Below are 19,728 nucleotides of genomic sequence, written 5' to 3'. Positions count from 1 at the left end.
GCGTGCGTGTGTGTGTGTGTGCGTGTGTGCGCATGTGTGTCCAGGCAGCAACGTGATGCGCTCCATCCACGGGGTGGGGGAGCTCATGACCCAGGTGGTCCTCAGAGGCGGGGGCTTTCTGCCCACCATGCCCATCATCCCCAACGCCCCCAACGGAGACAACGTCAACAAGAGCCAATCGGAACCGGAGAAACAGGACATCCTGGTGATGGACACCAAGCTGAAGATCATCGAGATACTGCAGGTGAGCCAGGCAGGCAGGCAGGCGGGCAGGCAGACAGGCAGGCAGCCAGCCAGGCAGGCCGGCAGGCAGACAGGCAGGCAGCCAGGCAGGCAGGCAGCGACACCCACAGCCACAATACCAGAGGTAGCAAGTCAAGAACAACGATCTGGTACCCACTTTCAAAACAAATACAGTATGGGTAAATTCTCCTTCTGCAGCACTGACATGTGGAATGCCCTGACTCCCTCCCTCGAAAATGCAGATCACTGGCATCCTTTAAAACAGGCCTGAAAATCAACCTTTCGGCAGGCCAAAGGGTAGCCTCAGTCCCAAGGCAGAGAGTGCATGGTTAACACAGGCAGGATATCATTTCTGTATTAACCGGATATCCTGTCTGTATTAACAGGATATCCTGTCTGTATTAACAGGATATCCTGTCTTGTGTGTTTCAGTTCATCCTGAACGTGCGTCTGGACTACAGGATATCCTGTCTGCTCTGCATCTTCAAGAGGGAGTTTGACGAGAGCAACTCCCAGTCGGAGCTTTCTATTGGCTCACAGGACGGACCCAACACCATGCCAGGTCAGTCCCTATTGGCCACCTTATAGACCCAACGACACGCCAGGTATAGCAGTGCTTCTCAAAACTGGAGCTTCTCAAAAGGACCTCTGAGGCGAGCATGGAATCCTCTTCGCGTTTGAATAAGGACACGCCGTGATTGCCGCAGTAGTTCTGTGCGAGCTTGTACGTCTGCTATTTTTGAAAAAAACCTTAAAATGTGGTGCAAATCTTTGAATATATATTTCCGAGCAAATTGGCTTCTGGGGATCCCTGGAACTACATATTTTGAGATGGGGGTCCGTGGTCCAATAGAGATAATTCTGGGGGTCCTTGACATGAAAAAGGGTTGAGCACCTACTGACATAGAAACATGGGTTTTTCAGAAAAAAATTAGGATTTAGAAGCCTTTTTCTTAATCGACCTCAGTCCAAAATGGGTTAAATAAAGGTAAAGAACATGCATGTCTTTGTGGTGTGTGCGTGTCGGTGATGACGTGCTTTTGTTTGTCGTGTTTGTGTCTCCAGGAGCTCTGGACTTTGAGCACATAGAAGAGCAGGCAGAGGGGATCTTTGGAGGAAGGTAAGCCATTTATCTACGTACGTCTGTGATATTTAACCCAACTGATGTATCTACGTACATCTGTGATATTTAAAGATGGAGTGCCACAATTATTTTATTTTTCCAGTTTTTCATGTGTCTAAGAGGTGACAGTACTTCATTAGACACCCTGGAGTCGTTTTTATGTGCAATGGTGTATTAACTTTGCATTTAGAGTTTCTTCCTGGAGGCTGAACCCTTGACAGTCAAACGGGCCAATGAAATAAACAGTAATATAGTGACATCACACTATCAGCCCCTCCCCTAACCCCTCCCCCTTTATCATACAACTACAGCTGTGGGTGCGGTTTCAGTCCAGGTGGATCACCACCCATCACCATCCACCAGGCAAACCAGGCATACTTAATTAACTGGTGGGCTTGTCCACATAAAAGCATGATTTTAACAAATACTGTACACTTCTTATAATCCTTATATTATAATAATACCTGATGATCATGTTTTAGGGTGGAAAAAAATCGTGGCACTCCATCTTTAACCAAACTGATTAATCTATGTACAGAATTGAGAACACCCCTCTGGACCTGGATGACCAATGAAAAGTGTGTGTGTGTGTGTGTGTGTGTGTGTGTGTGTGTGTGTGTGTGTGTGTGTGTGTGTGTGTGTGTGTGTGTGTGTGTGTGTGTGTGTGTGTGTGTGCGTTTGCGTGTGTGCGTGTGCGTGTGCGTGCGAGCTCTCCAGTGAGGAGAACACCCCTCTAGATCTAGACGACCACGGGGGCCGGACGTTCCTGCGAGTGTTGCTCCATCTCACCATGCACGACTATCCCCCCCTAGTGTCCAGAGCCCTGCACCTGCTCTTCAGACACTTCAGCCAGAGGCAGGAGGTCCTGCAGGCCTTCAAACAGGTAGGCCATGCCTCCAACAGCTAGGCCACACCTCCAACAGGTAGGCCACGCCTCTAACAGGTAGGCCACACCTCCAACAGGTAGTCGACGCCTCTAACAGGTAGGTCACGCCTCCAACATGTAGGTCACGCCTCCAACAGGTAGGCCATGCCTCCAACAGGTAGGCCACGCCTCCAACAGGTAGGCCATGCCTCCAACAGGTAGGCCACACCTCCAACAGGTAGGCCACCCCTCCAACAGGTAGGTCACACCTCCAACAGGTAGGCCACGCCTCTAACACATGCTTAACACCCCGAGCGGCAAGGACGGGGTTCTCCGTTCTATCAATTAGTAACGCCCAGCGCTCAGGACGGAGATTGATAAAAGGACGGAGATTTATTGATATCAAAACCGATCGCATCGCTCCACAGGCTGGGAGCGTCTGTTGCGCAACATTCAATGTAATTTCCGGTTGGTACGTCATCGAAAATGTTCCCCCCATTTTAGCCGATGAGACCGAAAATAAATAAAACATGAATAACGCTTGATCTTATATCATTCCGTCCAATTCTAAGCAAAGATGATGTGTTAGACGGCCCATCGCGGTCCCGTCGCTAGTTGCGTTAGAATTAATCATACCTCCCGTTGTTGTCGATCGCCTCGGGAGTGTTTTGGCTACATCGAGCTACTTCAGCTACATCCAGGACAGCGCCTGGTGTGTCGCTAAATGTGCTCCTTGTGACTTCTTTAGAGCTTAAAGCATCAGAAATGTCCGACCAAACTTTCTTTCTTCCCCTTCACAAAGTGCTTCGGTCAAACTGCCTATTGGTTTAATAAGTTCTGATTTTAGCTCAGTAATCGGAGGTTGAAATTTTTCATTCATATTTTGAAAGATATTGATTGTTCAATTGTATTATTTTTATTTCAGCTACTTTATCTAGATAAAGATAGGCCTATTGCAATTTATTTTTATAGTTTTGTGTATTCCTTTTTGCTCCGCAATACAGTTCATTTTCAGTATAAAGATTTACTGTCGCAGGTACAGGACCTTTATTTCTTTACTTCTTTAATATAACTCAGACATATAATTGTATGGTTCTGAATTTTCACCACTCATGTGGAGATAGTTGTTTTGTCCATCATTGATTAGAATGACCAAGTCAGAGTTAGGAGGTTTGAAGTAAAACCCACACACTGACGTAAAGGGTGTTCAAGAGCACTGATTTATTAAATAGAATAAAAAATTTATTTGTGTGTGTGTGTGTGTGTGTGTGTGTGTGTGTGTGTGTGTGTGTGTGTGTGTGTGTGTGTGTGTGTGTGTGTGTGTGTGTGTGTGTGTGTGTGTGTGTGTGTGTGTGTGTGTGGCATCTTGTCACCTAAGCAGAAAGCATACATAAATAGACAGGGGATGAATGAACATGTTTTCTGTCTTAAAACTGGGATCGATGATTTTAAACATGAATCATGTAAATTATACTCTGTATTCCTGGATTTTCGTGATGCTTTTGGTTCTCTGACCCATAATATAATGATTAATGCCTTAGAATCAATACATCTACCTGAGGTATTTATTGACATTATTAGGGATGTGTATGAAACATCATTCATACAAGTCATCTGTGGGAAACAGCTGACAGACCCAATACCTCTCCAAGTAGGCATTAAAACAGGCTGCCCATGGAGTGCCATTAACTTTGTTCTTGCCATCAATGGGTGGATTAAGTGGTTGTGTGACTGTGCCCCACCCAATGTGCTGTCCCCAAACCCTGTCCAGGGTTATGCGGACGACGTACAGTTAGCCTCTCGGGAAGAGAGAGTTATTAAAAACATGCTCGCTAGAACAGATAGATTTCTGGACTGGTCCGGTCTAGAGGCAAAACACACTAAGTGTGCTGTTCTCTACCAGAGGCGTAGTGGTGGAAACCGCTGGTATAAGTCTAAGGCTGACAAAACCCCTGAGTTCACCATCAACTCACAGCCCATACGTGTGTATGACCTACATGAGTCATACAACTACCTAGGGCATAGATTTAATATTGCAGGGGAATGGAAAGAACAGGTTGAGTACATTACATCTGAGTTTACAGCTAGGCTGAACCTGATTGACGCTTCACCACTACCACTGCTGATGAAGTTGGAGGCTATCAGGCAGGTTGCCCTGACTAGAGTACAACACCTCTTTTCCAACGTTCATCTGGCATGTAAAACACTTAGTGATCTAAATGACAGTGTAGTTCACTTTGTGAGGAAGTGGTTCGGGCTCAACACCCACACCACCAGAGACATTATTTTCCAGTCCAAACAGGACGGTGGGTTTGGCGTGCCGAACGTGGAGTGGATATATAACGCCACAAGGCTGGCTCACTTGATAAACATGCTAAACAGTGATGACACGACTGTCAGGGAACTTGCTAGATCTTCTCTGTTTCTAGATATGAAACGGCGTAAAGTTCCACTGGCAGCAGAGGGCGAGCCAAGTTTCCTGGGGTTTAGAAGAAAGCCCAACCTTAAAATGGACTCACATGCTACTGGGTTTGGCGTGTCGTCAGATTGGCCTGACCTCAATGACCTCTGTGTGAGAACTGGAGTATCTCTGTGCTGGGTTCGACCTGACTCTAAATCTGTAGAAGTTTCTGAGGACATCATTACCAACTGTTCGATCTCAGTAAGGAGTACTGTAATTGATACGGAACACCATGTATCACCAGTCAATGCACGGAGGTACCTTATAATGCTACAACAGCAAAAACAACAACAACACTGGACTGGTTTAAAACTACAGGGGAAGCTAGCTTGCCTTCCCGATGCAGACCACACCGTATCTCATACAATATTCAAGAATTATGCAGTCGATGAGGACATAGTCACCTTTACAGTCAAAGCCAGATTACAGGTCCTTCCAACCAGACTCAATCTCTCTCTGTGGTACCCTAACACGTTTCCTCCTCATTGTCTGCACCATGACCACACTCCAGTTACAGAAACACTGTCACATATTCTTAATGGCTGCTATGTATATAAGGGAATGTACATTGCTAGGCACGACAGAATTGTTGACCTACAGTATTAGCTAAGGACATAAGTTCATATGTTTCATCATCTGCCAAAATGTATAAGCACTCACGTGTCTCAACTGCCATGTTCATGCACAATAATGAAAATGATGCTTTTTCAGATGTCACAGCTAATACACCAGATTATGTTGTTGTTGATGAGGACAGTAGAGAAGTGACCATTTTGGAAGTGGCATGTACATTTGACCACAGTATGGAAGAGGCATTCCTTACCAAGGTGCTTAAGTACCAGCGTCTTAAGGATGCTATTATACAGCTTGGCTACAGATGTAAACTACTTGTGTTCATATTTGGTAGCCTCTGTAATGTCCACAAATCAGTCGTGAGGGGCCTACAGATTGCAGGCATGCCCAAGCCGAGAGCTAAGGCATCGGCAAAATTCTGTTCAGTGTCTGCAATAATTGGCAGTCGCCATATATGGAGAAGGCGATGCTTTCTGTACCCGTGATCTGTATCTGAAGCACTTGTTGTAGAGTTTTCTCAAGTTTGCGCATCCACTATTGTTTGTGTTCAAGAACCTTCTTGTAAAATGTGAATACAAATAAAGATGTTAAATGTGCGTGCGTGCGCAGGTCCAGCTGCTGGTGACCAGCCAGGACGTGGACAACTACAAGCAGATCAAGTTCGACCTGGACCAGCTGAGGTCCATCGTGGAGAAGTCGGAGCTGTGGGTCTACAAGAGACAAGGTCCAGACGAGAGCAACATGGACGGCGGAGACTCCTCTGAGACGCATACCAAGGTATCGAGGCCTATTCATAGTCCAGATTTAGGTGAAGAGGTGACCAGTGGCATTCTGTGGTCATCTCTTCACCAAAACGCTGGTTTTGATGGCGGTGCTCATAGTCCAGCACCATGCTCATATCTCCTACCCTCCATGGCCAACAATTCCTCAAATGTGTCCATTGTTTTCCCTCAGCATTCTCTCTACTGCCTATCTGCTTCAGTGTTTCTATTCTGTTCACAAGTTGTTTGTTTTTACGTCTGGAGCTTGCATACCGAGGTATTAGAGACTGTTAGAGACCAGCACACACTAAGAAGAAGGTATTAGAGATGATTCAATCCATGATTCTCTGGAGCCAGTACGTTGCACCCAGAAATGACTATAAAGTCGCGTATGTTCTGAGGGGCGTGGCTACCGTTACAGTCTATGATTTGGAGCCACCCCCCGTTCGAATCAAAATAAAAACCAACAAATAAGAAGGGGGGGAAGTCTCGCCTCGTTGTCTGGCCAGCCAATGGCCAGCTGGGCCCAAACGGATCTAGAAAGATGGCGATTTACAATTCAAGGACTGACTGGCTTCATCTTACGTCCATATCAGACCCGAAGAACGCTTTGTCCATATTGTTTTACAGTCTATGGTTGCACCACATCACATTACGTTCAAACTTTGCCTAGTTATCCTACTATAAATGCGCCACGCCTCTGTGTGCGTACGTGTGTGCGTACGTGTGTGTACGGTTGTAATGGACGTAACTCGAGAACCGTTTGACCCACCGACTACACATTAGACACACGCGTTCCACACCCCCACAGGGAGTGCAGTGCCAGGTATCGAGTCGTTCGGACCCACGGTTCTCCAGAACCACCACAAAAGGCTCTGGTCAGGCTCTGCCAGTGGGCCTAATGAGGCCAACTCCTTTCACCTGTGCAATTTCCAGCCTCTGCCTCAGCCAATTGAGGCTCAACCAATCAGGCTCTGCCAGTGGGCACAGGCACATACACAGATCTCCATGTGGGGCTGACAGTTAAAACGGGTGCTAAGACAACGTATATCATTAGGTTCCCAAGTTGCATCGTTCCCAAGTAGGCCGGTGGCCGTCTGCGACGGGCACGTACATGTCTAGTAGCTTCTAAAAGCCATTTAACTCATTTGGCGCCACAGCACCATCTGGTGTTGGGCTCTCGCCGCCACAAGTGCATTTTCAACGGCGAGGCTTGGTTCTCTGGTGTTGTAATTTGATTGCTTGTCTGGTGTTGTTGTAATCTGATTGGTTATCTGGTGCTGTTGTAATTTGATTGGTTGTATGGTGTTGTTGTAATTTGATTGGTCATCTGGTGTTGTAATCTGATTGGTTATCTGGTGTTGTTGCAATTTGATTGGTCCTCTGGTGTTGTTGTAATCTGATTGGTTGTCTGGTCCTCTTGTCCGCAGGGAGACTCCAACAGCTTGGAGAAGCCAAAGAAACCTGAAAGCACGAGTACCTATAACTACAGGGTGGTGAAGGAGGTGAGTCAACTTTAATGTCTCACCATAACACCGTAGCTGGGGAGGGACTCGTAAGAAATCACCAAGATAGCTTTTGGTGCCCTTTTTTTTGCATGGTATGGTTATATTAATCTTTCCTGTGTTCAGATCCTACTGCGTCTCAGCAGGCTGTGTGTCCAGGAGGGTCTGTCAGGCAGGAAGAGCAGGAAGCAGCAGCAGAGGTTACTGAGGAACATGGGAGCTCACGCTGTGGTCCTGGAACTGCTGCAGATACCCTATGAGAAGGTGAGGAACATCTGGACCTCTGCAGATACCCTATGAGAAGGTAAGGAACATCTGGAGCTGCTGCAGATACCCTATGAGAAGGTAAGGAACATCTGGAGCTGCCGCAGATACCCTATGAGAAGGTAAGGAACATCTGGAGCTGCTGCATATCATTATGAGAAGGTAAGGAACATGATATTGTGGATATAACCGTTGCACGGAGGACCATCAAAGTTCCAAAAGGGGGTTTTTGTTACCGGAAGCAACAGTTGCTTTAATCCATGTAGCCTACACACACATCTCACTCTGTGTCCATGTGACCACTAGGGGAATACTTTAGTTTAGTGTATAGTAATCAGTGTTTTTCAGAGGACTAAATAGGACTAAGACTAATTGGTGTGTTATTCAAAAGACTAAGACTAAATAAAAATAAAAAACACTGATAGTAATACAACTATATGTCCACTAGGGGGAAGACGTGCGCATGCAGGACATCATGAAGCTGGCTCATCAGTTCCTGCAGAACTTCTGTGCAGGAAACCAACAGAACCAGGCCCTGCTGCACAAACACATCAACCTGTTCCTCAACCCAGGGGTGAATATAACAGCCTGCTCTGTAGCACTGATTATCTTCCTTTTGGAGGGGCACTAGGACGTGTGGAGCGTTGTCCAGGGTGTTTTAGAGAAGGAAGAGAGTCTAGGACGTGTGGAGCGTTGTCCAGGGTGTTTTAGAGAAGGAAGAAGAGTCTAGGATGTGTGGAACGTTGTCCGGGGTGTTTTAGAGAAGGAAGAGAGTCTAGGATGTGTGGAGCGTTGTCCGGGGTGTTTTAGAGAAGGAAGAATAGTCTAGGACGTGTGGAGCGTTGTCTGGGGTGTTTTAGAGAAGGAAGACGTTAGTTATTTAGTTAGTTTCATTTCTTTTTCATTTTGTTTGAATTGTTTCTTTCCATGGCAAAGAAGTGAAGAGTCTAGGACGTGTGGAGCATTGTCCGGGGTGTTTTAGAGAAGGGAGAAGAGTCTAGGACGTGTGGAGCGTTGTCCAGGGTGATTTAGGCAAGAGAGAAGAGTCTAGGATGTGTGGAGCGTTGTCCAGTGTGTTTTAGGCAAGAGAGAAGAGTCTAGGATGTGTGGAGCGTTGTCTGGGGTGTTTTAGAGAAGGAAGAAGAGTCTAGGACGTGTGGAGCGTTGTCTGGGGTGTTTTAGAGAAGGGAGAAGAGTCTAGGACGTGTGGAGCGTTGTCCGGGGTGTTTTAGAGAAGGGAGAAGAGTATAGGACGTGTGGAGCGTTGTCTGGGGTGTTTTAGAGAAGGGAGAAGAGTCTAGGACGTGTGTAGCGTTGTCCAGGGTGTTTTAGGCAAGAGAGAAGAGTCTAGGATGTGTGGAGCATTGTCCAGGGTGTTTTAGACTTAGAGAAGGGAGAAGAGTCTAGGATGTGTGGAGCGTTGTCCAGGGTGTTTTAGAGAAGGGAGAAGAGTCTAGGACGTGTGGAGCGTTGTCCAGGGTGTTTTAGAGAAGGGAGAAGAGTCTAGGACGTGTGGAGCGTTGTCCAGGGTGTTTTAGAGAAGGGAGAAGAGTCTAGGACGTGTGGAGCGTTCTCCAGGGTGTTTTAGAGAAGGGAGAAGAGTCTAGGACGTGCGGAGTGTTGCCAGTAAAGTGGTTCACATTTATTACGTGTCTATAGATCCTGGAGGCGGTGACCATGCAGCACATCTTCATGAACAACTTCCAGCTGTGCAGTGAGATAAACGAGCGGGTGGTGCAACACTTCGTGCATTGCATCGAGACGCACGGACGCAACGTGCACTACCTCAAGTTCCTGCAGACCATCGTCAAGGCAGAGAACAAGTTCATCAAGAAGTGTCAGGACATCGTCATGGCCGAGGTGAGCTCATGGAATTCTCTGATTTATTTAGCCTTTTACTTTTTCCCCCCATGAAGTGCCTTTAACCCATTTAACTCCTTGATGGCCAAGACTACGTCAAGCCCATAGACTGCCATGTTAATTGACGTAGTAAATCAACAAATCCCTCCAAGCCAATGACGTTATCTGCGTAGTAGACGTACTGCCCTGTCAGTACGTCTTTTTATAACAAAATATTGCAATTGTTTGACATTTTTTTAATTATTTTTATGTAATCTACCAAAAACCGGCCGAAACCCGCGCGATCGTGCACTATCGTGCACGCGCGCCGTCTCTATGTGATCCGCGGCAAAAAATGTGATATTTTGGGATGTTCCTGGCCGTTTTTAAGCTTAATCTGACTAAGTTATGACAAAGCTAATGTTAGTTTAGCAATCCGGACGGACAAGCTATAAGCTAGGGGTCAAATTAGCTTCCTTTGTTTACCTCGTTTGACAGGAAGTGATTTAGCCAGATTTAACACTTTTGTCAAAATCAGAATAATGGAACGTTCCTGCCATCAAGTGGAACTTTTGGGTATTACTTTGAAATCGAAAGTAAAACTTAATGTATTGTATTTAGATCGCTGATCCCTCTTATTGCATTAAAATGACGAATTAAGAAATGGGGCATTGGCCAGCATTGGCCAGATTTGGCGACTTTTTGAATGGCAATCGAAAAATTTGAGATATGACCACAATGTCACGAAATGTCTCATTTTATAGCTCCAAGTCACTACTTTACAATGAAAAAATAATTATGATTATAGCTTGTTCCATCGTTTACTTATAAGCTTTTTAGTAGACCTTGGTTTCAGTGATAAGTCAAACCAAGGTGTACTAAAGTGCTTATAAGTAAACGAAGGAACATGCTAGGAACATATTTAGTTTTTCGGTGTAAACTAGAGATGTGCAGCTTTAAAATGAGATATTTCGTGACATTGTGGTCATATCGCACATTATTCTATTGTCATTCAAAAAGTCAGCCAAAGCTGGCCTAAGGCACAATAAGATGTTATTAAGGTTGGCAACTTGGCCATTAGTGGGTTAAAGGCTTCTAAATCCTCCAGTTTTCTGAAATAAATATTTTCACGATTTTTCAAAAATAGCAGACCTACAAGCAGATCTGCTATTTTTCAATAGCCAAATTATAACAATGTTTAACCCCCCCCCCCCTCTCTCCACAAGGAGGAGCAGTACACCATTGCATTATGGTCATTGTAGGAATTCAGCAATCCAGTCATACCCTAGTAGTAAAAAACAAACTGACATCATTATTGTTCTGGCCATAGGGTGCAAATTTCAAATTGTGCTACTGTCATCTACTACACATACTGTACTATTAACATTGACTGACTGCATGCAGTTTCTTCCAGCGATGAAATGTCCCTTTAGTGGTTTAAAATCTTGTCCCCCCCTCCGTCGGTGCAGCTGGTGAATGCGGGCGAGGACGTGCTGGTGTTCTACAACGACCGCGCCTCCTTCCAGACGCTGGTGCAGATGATGCGCTCGGAGCGAGAGCGCATGGACCAGAACAGCCCTCTGATGTACCACATCCACCTGGTGGAGCTGCTGGCCGTCTGCACAGAGGGCAAGAACGTTTACACCGAGATTAAGTGCAACTCCCTACTGCCGCTCGACGACATCGTACGGGTGGTGACGCACGAGGACTGCATCCCCGAGGTGAGTGGTTACCTCAGAGGTGAGTGGTCACTAGGAGTGGTCACCTCAGAGGTGAGTGGTCACTTGGAGTGGTAACCTTAAGGCTCATACATAGTCTGGATTTTCGGTGGTGAGGTGACCACCGAACTACAACATGACGTCACGAGCCGCGGTGAAGAGCAAACCACCGCCACCGCTCCAGCCCTTCTCTCTGTTTTTACTCACCACCGCTCAACGTTATTTCAGATCCGGTGGTCAGCTCACCACCGGAGCGGTGGTCACCTCACCACCGAAAATCCAGACTATGAATAGGCCTTTAGAGGTGAGTGGTCACTAGGAGTGGTCACCTCAGAGGTGAGTGGTCCGTCCACCTACGATGACTGCATTCCCGAGGTGGGTGGTCCACCCATGCCACGAGCAGTGGTGGAAAGTAAATACATTTACTTAAGTACTGCACTTAATTATTTTAGTGCCATCTACGTTTATAAACATAGCTAGGCTAATGGGACCTATTTATGCCAGCTACGCATATAAGCGCAGACAACCGTTGAATCCATATATGAACGCGCCGTCCGTCTGTTTACCTTTTAGCATTGCTCCAGCTAGTATGGAGCTCCTCCGTCCCCATCAGCGATGGGATTTTTAAATCCAGCTCCGTTGAGCCTCCATTATAACAGGATTTTCAAAGCACCGCATCTCCAAAGGTTTGAGAGCTGTCCATGGTGCGCCGACGCGCACCCCGACGATCATAAATCATTTGTGAGTTTGTACCGGATCGTTGAGAACATGTAGCTGGTTGTACTGCTAGCTAAAGGCTGTGGGCTAATGCGAGTGGTGTTGAACTCCTCCCGGAGGCCCCCACCTTCCTGTTTAACCCGGAAATTAAAGAAGCTCCGTATAACACTAGGGGCAGCAAAGAAGTTAAGTACAACTCTGAGGTATTTTCATTCAGTAATTTGGTCTTATGATCAAAATAAGGACATTGTAATGGTATACACAAACTATCGAATTTGCCACGGACGAGGCCAACATATACTGCTATTTTCACAAATGTTCAGAGCTTTTGTTACAATAAAAGGCTGAAACTAACACTAAGAGTTGTAAAAGGTAAATCTTGTCAAAACTAAATATAAAAGCGGTCAAAACTAATCTTTAGGACAAAGCATGTCCTAAAATAGCAAATCCACTTGGAATGAACGCATTTTGGGCAGGAACCCCTTTTGGTGTTTTAAACATTATGTTATAATTTAGCTATTGAAAAATAGCAGATCTACAAGCTCATAGCGCACCACCAAGTGGCGCGCTACGAGCTTGTAGGTCTGCTATTTTAGAAAAACTGTGAAAATATTTATTTCAGAAAACTGGAGGATTTAGAAGATTTTTTTTTAATTTCGAGGTCAGGCCTAAATGGGTAAAAAAAAAGGAAAAAAATAAAAAATAAAACTACCGACCTCGGCTGAGACCAGGAGGAAGTCAAGGGATGTGGTGACCTCTGACCTTTGCGTGCAGGTGAAGATCGCCTACATCAACTTCCTGAACCATTGCTACGTGGACACGGAGGTGGAGATGAAGGAGATCTACACCTCCAACCACATGTGGAAGCTCTTCGAGAACTTCCTGGTGGACATCTGTAGGGTGAGTGTGTGTGTGTGTGTGTGTGTGTGTGTGTGTGTGTGTGTGTGTGTCAACGTCAAGGCCAAGGTCAACTTTATTGTCCACAAGGGAAATTTGTCTTGGGATTTCAACCCCAGCTACAGCCACACATAAAACATCAATGACGGACAAAAATACATTACAGAGGAAGACACAACATTACACCATGGCACACATGGATCATCTAGTCCTCACACAGTTACTGCTGTTTCAGACTCCAGGGGCTCGTTCAACATCTTGGTTGATTCTGGTACAAACGATGGTACAAACGATGTACTTCCACTTTGGTTCTTTGCACAACTGTACTTCTCCCAGAGGGCAGAAGTACATACATACGTGCGTGCGTGCGTGCGCATGACCGCTCGTGTGTTATTTCCAGGTGTGCAACAACACAAGTGACCATAAGCATTGTTTTGTGTGATTGCGTGCGTGATTGCGTGTTCCTTAATTTCCAGGTGTGCAACAACACCAGCGACCGTAAGCACGCTGACCTCATCCTGGAGAACTACGTCACCGAGACGGTCATGGGCATCGTCACCACGTTCTTCAGCTCGCCGTTCTCCGACCAGAGCACCAGTTTACAGGTAACTCACTCACTGCTGACCCCTAGTGTCGAACTGGACCCCAAAACGACCCTAATTACTCCCTGACATGCAGGCTGGTGCCTTGCATGGTTTCCTCCGCCACCTGTCCGCCAATCCTATCACGTTTTAGAAGAATGTTTCTATATGAGTGGTGCCTCAAACCTTTTTCATAACAAGGACGCCCAAAATGTATTTGTTCTTTCTTTCTTTCTTTCTTTCTTTCTTTCTTTCTTTCTTTCTTTCTTTCTTTCTTTCTTTCTTTCTTTCTTTCTTTCTTATAGTTTTAGTCAACTTAGTCCTGTACTCTTGTGCATGAACAGCATGTTGACAGTGTTACTGTGTAAGGAAGCGATAAGATCTACACATTTAAACAAACGCTACAAATGTTTTGCGACACACTTCACAGCGGCTTAGATAAAACTGTGACTGTTTTTGCGTTCGCTGCCAACAGACAACAAAGTGCTTCTAAAAATAAGCAGGCTCTTCCAGTGCATGAATGTGACTGTGAGTAATATAATGTAATTGCTGGCGGCCGGGGCGCTTGCAGGGAAAGGAATTTCCGCTCTCTTCGCACAAGTTCCTGTGAACCTGGTCTTGCTCGGCAGCTATTAATAGGATTAGTCACGCTCCTGTAGAAATTATTCAATATGAGTAAATTAAGATGTACGCTATCGCATGTCACCGCTTCCCATTGTGAGCGTCGGAACATCCTGTTTAGCTCTTCTTACCAAAGAAGAGTGGCGTGTTTGTTTTGATGCATTGCTGCGCTCACGAGTTGTCTGTTAACCACTTATACGGACTACATGTTCTCAACCAGTGTTCCTTAATTTAGCACAGTATAAAAACAATACAAAGGCTTATACAGTACGAGGCCTCTACCTATGTGCGTGCCTATGAAAAAAGAAACACAATGTCTTTTTTGGAGAACTGACTGTGTGTGTGTGTGTGTGTGTGTGTGTGTGTGTGTGTGTGCGTGTGCGTGTGCGTGTGCGTGTGCGTGTGCGTGTGCGTGTGCGTGTGCGTGTGCGTGTGTGTGTGTGTGAGCGTGTGCGTGTACATATGTGTGTACTGTACCTCTGTAATCCACATTAGTTGAGAACCGACTTCAGGGTGTAATATTACAGTGTGTAATACAGTATAATGCATTCTTCAGGGTGTAATATTACAGTGTGTAATACAGTATAATGCATTCTTTCAGGGTGTAATATTACAGTGTGTAATACAGTATAATGCATTCTTTCCAGACCAGACAGCCGGTGTTTGTCCAGCTCCTCCAGGCAGTCTTCAGGGTCTATCACTGCACCTGGCTGGTTCCCGTCCAGAAGGGCTTCGTGGAGAGCTGCATAAAAGTGCTCTCTGACGTCGGTGAGATACCCTGACCTCTGACCCTAACCCTGACCCTAACTATGTCTCCAAACCTTTGATGGCTCCGAAGTCGAACTCGGCATGTTGGCACTCGAACCTCAATGAAGGGGCTCAACCATCTCCTTTTTTTCTTTAGTTTAGTTTTCTTTAGTTTTAGTTTAGTTTAGTTTAGTTTTAGTTTTTAGTTTTTACAGGAAAAATATATATACTATATACTAGTTGTGGTTTGACTAAGTCATTGTGTGTGTGTGTGTGTGTGTGTGTGTGTGTGTGTGTGTGTGTGTGTGTGCATGCTCAGCTAAGGGCAGGGCCATAGCCATCCCTGTGGATCTGGACAACCAGGTCAGCGGCCTGTTCGTGAAGTCCAACAACATCGTCCAGAAGACCGCCATGAGCTGGAGGCTGACCGCACGGAACGCAGCGCGCCGAGACTCCGCCGTCACCATGACCACCTCGCGAGACTACAGGAATATCATAGAGAGACTACAGGTCTGCCTGACTTGTCTTGTCTTGTCTTGTCTTGTCTTGTCTTGTCTGTCTGTCTAGTTTCAAGAATTCATGAATTACATCTCTGGTCCATAGTGTTAGAGGGAGTTCTTCTTAACGCTATGGTACTTTTAGCTCTGGTCCATAGTGTTAGAAGGACTCCTCATATTGTAGGACATTGTGTCTCATGTCTCCTCACGGTGTAGGACATTGTGTCTCATGTCTCCTCACGGTGTAGGACATTGTGTCTCATGTCTCCTCATGGTGTAGGACATTGTGTCTCATGTCTCCTCACGGTGTAGGACATTGTGTCTCATGTCTCCTCACGGTGTAGGACATTGTGTCTCATGTCTCCTCACGGTGTAGGACACTGTGTCTCATGTCTCCTCACGGTGTAGGACATTGTGTCTCATGTCTCCTCACGGTGTAGGACATTGTGTCTCATGTCTCCTCACGGTGTAGGACACTGTGTCTCATGTCTCCTCACGGTGTAGGACATTGTGTCTCATGTCTCCTCACGGTGTAGGACATTGTGTCGGCCCTGGAGGACCGTCTCCGTCCGTTGGTCCAGGCAGAGCTGTCCGTCCTCGTGGACGTCCTGCATCGTCCAGAGCTGCTCTTCCCGGAGAACACGGACTCGCGCAGGAAGTGCGAGAGCGGAGGCTTCATATGCAAGTGAGTTATACTGCACGCCTCCTGAAGCAAGCGCTACATTCCTACAGTCCTATTACATGGACAATGCATGCATGTGTTGTTCTTGCTTACTGTAAATCGCTCTGGATTATGCTAAATGCCTACATTATAAATTGTAATTGTGTGTGTGTGTGTGCGTCCAGGCTGATCAAACACACCAAACAGCTGCTGGAGGAGAACGAGGAGAGGCTGTGCATCAAAGTCCTCCAGACTCTGAGAGAGATGATGACCACGGACCGAGGATACGGAGAGAAGGTAGGACACGCCCCCATGGGGAGGGGCTAGATACCAGACCCCCAAGGGGAGGGTCTAGAGACCACACCCCCAAGGGGAGGGGCTAGAGACCACACCCCCAGGGGGAGGGGGTAGAGACCACACACCCAGAGGGGGAGTGGTTAAATGCCAAACCCGCAAGGGGGAGGGGTGAGAGACCACACACACCCAAGGGGAGGGGGCAGAGACCACACCCCCAAGGGGAGGGGTCCGATACCACACCCCAAGGGGAGGGACTAGAGGGAGATGATGACCATAGACCATACAGTTATATATAAACTAGAGGGTGGACTTCCCCGCCCCCAAAATGGACGGAAGTGCTAACTTCATGAACACGCCTGAATGGTTTAATGAACGAGTGCTGCCCAGTTATTATAGTTAACTAAAACTATATCTAAAGGGCCTTTCACACCCAAAGTTTGCTCAGAAGGTCCGGATCAGGATCACATGTTTAAATTGTCACATTTAGATTTTGGTCCGTTTAGCGTTCACACAGGACTTTGTTTAGTGAACCAAATGATGTAAACAAACCAAATTTTGTAAACAAGTGACACGTGGCCTGTGGCCATTGAGCTACTGACAGAATAGGTCATTTCTTTGGGAAATTACTTCACTAACAAACTACAACAGAAAAGCACATTTCACAGCCGCTTATAGGCTTATGAAAAAGAAGCGAAACGGACAGATATATATTACTTGGTTTAACAATAAAATAACCCAAGAACGCTTGTATCAAATAACAGCAAGGGCCACCGTTTCCATAATAGAATAATAGTTTTTGGCTATAGTTATGAAAAAAAATCACACCCGTGTGAACTGAGTGGTGAAACTACACATTTATTGTTATAGTTACTGTACTGTAAGGTATTTGTAAAATTTGCCTCAGGTTGTAAAACATTAGAACCAGGAAAGCATCTGTGTCATTTTACATTTTTGGTTAAGTACTCTAGTCTGTGCATGAATTTCAAGGTTTCTCAACAGTGTCACTTGAAGGTCTCACACATACACGTGCGTGCACGCACGTGCGCACATATGGCGGTCATGCACACACACGCACCGCGTTCATGCACGCACGCAGCATTGATGTGTGTTGCTACGACGCAGCATTGTGTTGCTACGTGCTATACACACACACACGTGCGATACGATACCGCACGCACGCAGCGCACGCAGCATTGATGTGTTTTATTTGTGGATATAAATTATATATTTCCCCTCAAATATCTTAGTTTTACCAACATTGTTAATGTGAAATAGTTTCAAGATGTTTATTTATTTAAATTGTGATAATTGCTATAGCTATTGGAGCTCTGGTGGTCCCAGAAGACAGGGGATGTAAAGAGGAAATTATGCCCGGGTAGAAGGCATCATGACTGGGGGTGACTGGGAGGAGTGACTGGTGTTGACATCGCGGATCGTCTGACTCTGCCAAAACGGAACAGTTACCCTTTAAAAAAACACCTCCATTCAGTTTCATTGTAACTGAGTTTTTCGATCATAATTCATAATTTTGTAATACCGTATTTAGCTATAACGAGCGCAAATGTTCGATGCTAATTGACAGTGCTAGTCTGCTACTACCATAGAGCGCAGGGGAAAAAATGGCTACTCTCAGCCGCACAAGAGGAGATTAGACCCCATCCCTCCCAGAGAAAATCCCATAGCCTTCGAGTGACTGGTGGGTCCGTGCCATAGAGTATGGTCCATACGGGAGATGCTATAGTTTACAGGACCGAAATGAACGAAATGAACGAATCATTTTAGTGAACGAGCACGCGCATTGTACACACACGCGCGAATTTCACGCATGCGCACACCACTCTACATGATACAGGTACACGGACATTGCTGACCATTGCTGGTTTCACACATGCGCACACCACTCGTGCTCATGAATGATACACACGGACATTCCTGAATGTAGGAGTGGTTGCACCACTCAATAACAAAAAATAATAAAAGCTCAACTAAAGCTCAACCAATAAAAACTATACATTTTGCTCTAAAAACAAATTCAAACTAAGTGAATTAAACTATTATAACCTCGTAATCTCATTTTATAGGCAGCGGTGGAAAGTAACTAAGTAATTGTAAAGTAACTGTACTTAAGTAAAACTTTGAGGTATTTGTACTTTACTGGAGTATTTCCAATTTCCAGTACTTTTACTTCTACTCCACTACATCTCAGAGACAACATTTTTACTTTTACTTCAGTACAATTATTTGAAAACTTTAGTTACTAGTTACTAGTAAACATTCATTAACCACTTCAACCCTATACATTTCGGCCATTTGAAAATAGCCGATCTACAAGCTCGCAATGTGTTGCAACGCGACACATTGTGAGCTTGTGAGCTTGTAGATCTGCTATTTTCAAAAGGTTTTGTACACAGTTTGAACTTGTGAAATGGCACATTCTGCAATATGAGTACTTTTACTTTTAGTACTTTAAGTACATTTTGATGCCGATACTTTTGTACTTTTACTCAAGTACATTTTCAATTCCGTACTTTTACCTGTATAACGAAGTACGTCTAAATTGCAGTATTGGTACTTTTACTTAAGTAAAACAATGGAGTACTTTTTCCACCACTGCTTATAGGGCATAACCCCAACCTTTACCCCGAACACAGCAACCGGAATCTTGAATGCCCTTACACTGTCTCTGTCTCTCACATTATATATGGTACTGACACTGTACACACACACACACACACACACACACACACACACACACACACACACACACACACACACACACACACACACACACACACACACACACACACACACACATCACACTTGTCGGCCCTGAATGACCCGACTATATGACAAAACGTTCTTGGCTCATGTGCCTCGTTGTCACTGGCCTCGGTCCAGGTGCTTCATAACGGGAGGTTCATGCCAGGATATATTGTATATACTGTAGGTCTCCATTCATACAACTATAAGGTGAAATATAAGGTCAAGGGGTGTGTGTGTGTGTGTGTGTGTGTGCGTGCGTGCGTGCGTGCGTGCGTGCGTGCGTGCGTGCGTGCGTGCGTGCGTGCGTGCGTGCGGATCTACAAGCATGAGCTTGTAGATCTGCTACGCACAAAAAATATATATACTTTTTATACATTGTGAAATGGGACATTCTGCACAATGGGTATACTTTCTACATTCAGTACTTTAAGTACATCTTGATACACTTTGTATAATAAAATACCAGACTTTTACTTGTAACAAAGTATTTCTACATTGCAGTATTAACATTTCTAACTTGAGTAAAACATGTGAGTAATGTTTCTCAGCTATACATTCCAGGTCATTCCAGGCTTTATGTCTCCATTCACATACT

At 45.4% G+C, this 19,728-nt stretch overlaps 1 protein-coding gene across 1 annotated transcript in view; it reads left to right on the top strand.

Moving 5' to 3' along the window:
* Positions 1-19,728, top strand: part of LOC310862965 (inositol 1,4,5-trisphosphate-gated calcium channel ITPR1-like) — a 146,788-nt gene that overhangs the window by 60,219 nt on the left and 66,841 nt on the right. Inside the window, exons 24-39 of the mRNA XM_083771087.1 lie at positions 45-244; positions 676-805; positions 1,309-1,363; positions 2,084-2,249; positions 5,875-6,042; positions 7,457-7,531; positions 7,658-7,795; positions 8,244-8,369; positions 9,455-9,655; positions 11,104-11,355; positions 12,844-12,969; positions 13,443-13,571; positions 14,816-14,936; positions 15,235-15,425; positions 15,949-16,097; positions 16,259-16,370. Of these exons, the coding sequence (XP_083627213.1) occupies positions 45-244; positions 676-805; positions 1,309-1,363; positions 2,084-2,249; positions 5,875-6,042; positions 7,457-7,531; positions 7,658-7,795; positions 8,244-8,369; positions 9,455-9,655; positions 11,104-11,355; positions 12,844-12,969; positions 13,443-13,571; positions 14,816-14,936; positions 15,235-15,425; positions 15,949-16,097; positions 16,259-16,370 (2,339 nt within the window). The remainder of the gene's footprint in view (positions 1-44; positions 245-675; positions 806-1,308; positions 1,364-2,083; positions 2,250-5,874; positions 6,043-7,456; positions 7,532-7,657; positions 7,796-8,243; positions 8,370-9,454; positions 9,656-11,103; positions 11,356-12,843; positions 12,970-13,442; positions 13,572-14,815; positions 14,937-15,234; positions 15,426-15,948; positions 16,098-16,258; positions 16,371-19,728) is intronic.

This window comes from Protomyctophum parallelum (genome assembly GCF_964188405.1).
Source record: "Protomyctophum parallelum genome assembly, chromosome: 8".
In the NCBI taxonomy this organism is placed as follows: domain Eukaryota; kingdom Metazoa; phylum Chordata; class Actinopteri; order Myctophiformes; family Myctophidae; genus Protomyctophum; species Protomyctophum parallelum.
The sequence above is the reverse complement of the archived record's forward strand: the minus strand, read 5'-3'. Positions and strand labels throughout refer to the sequence as shown.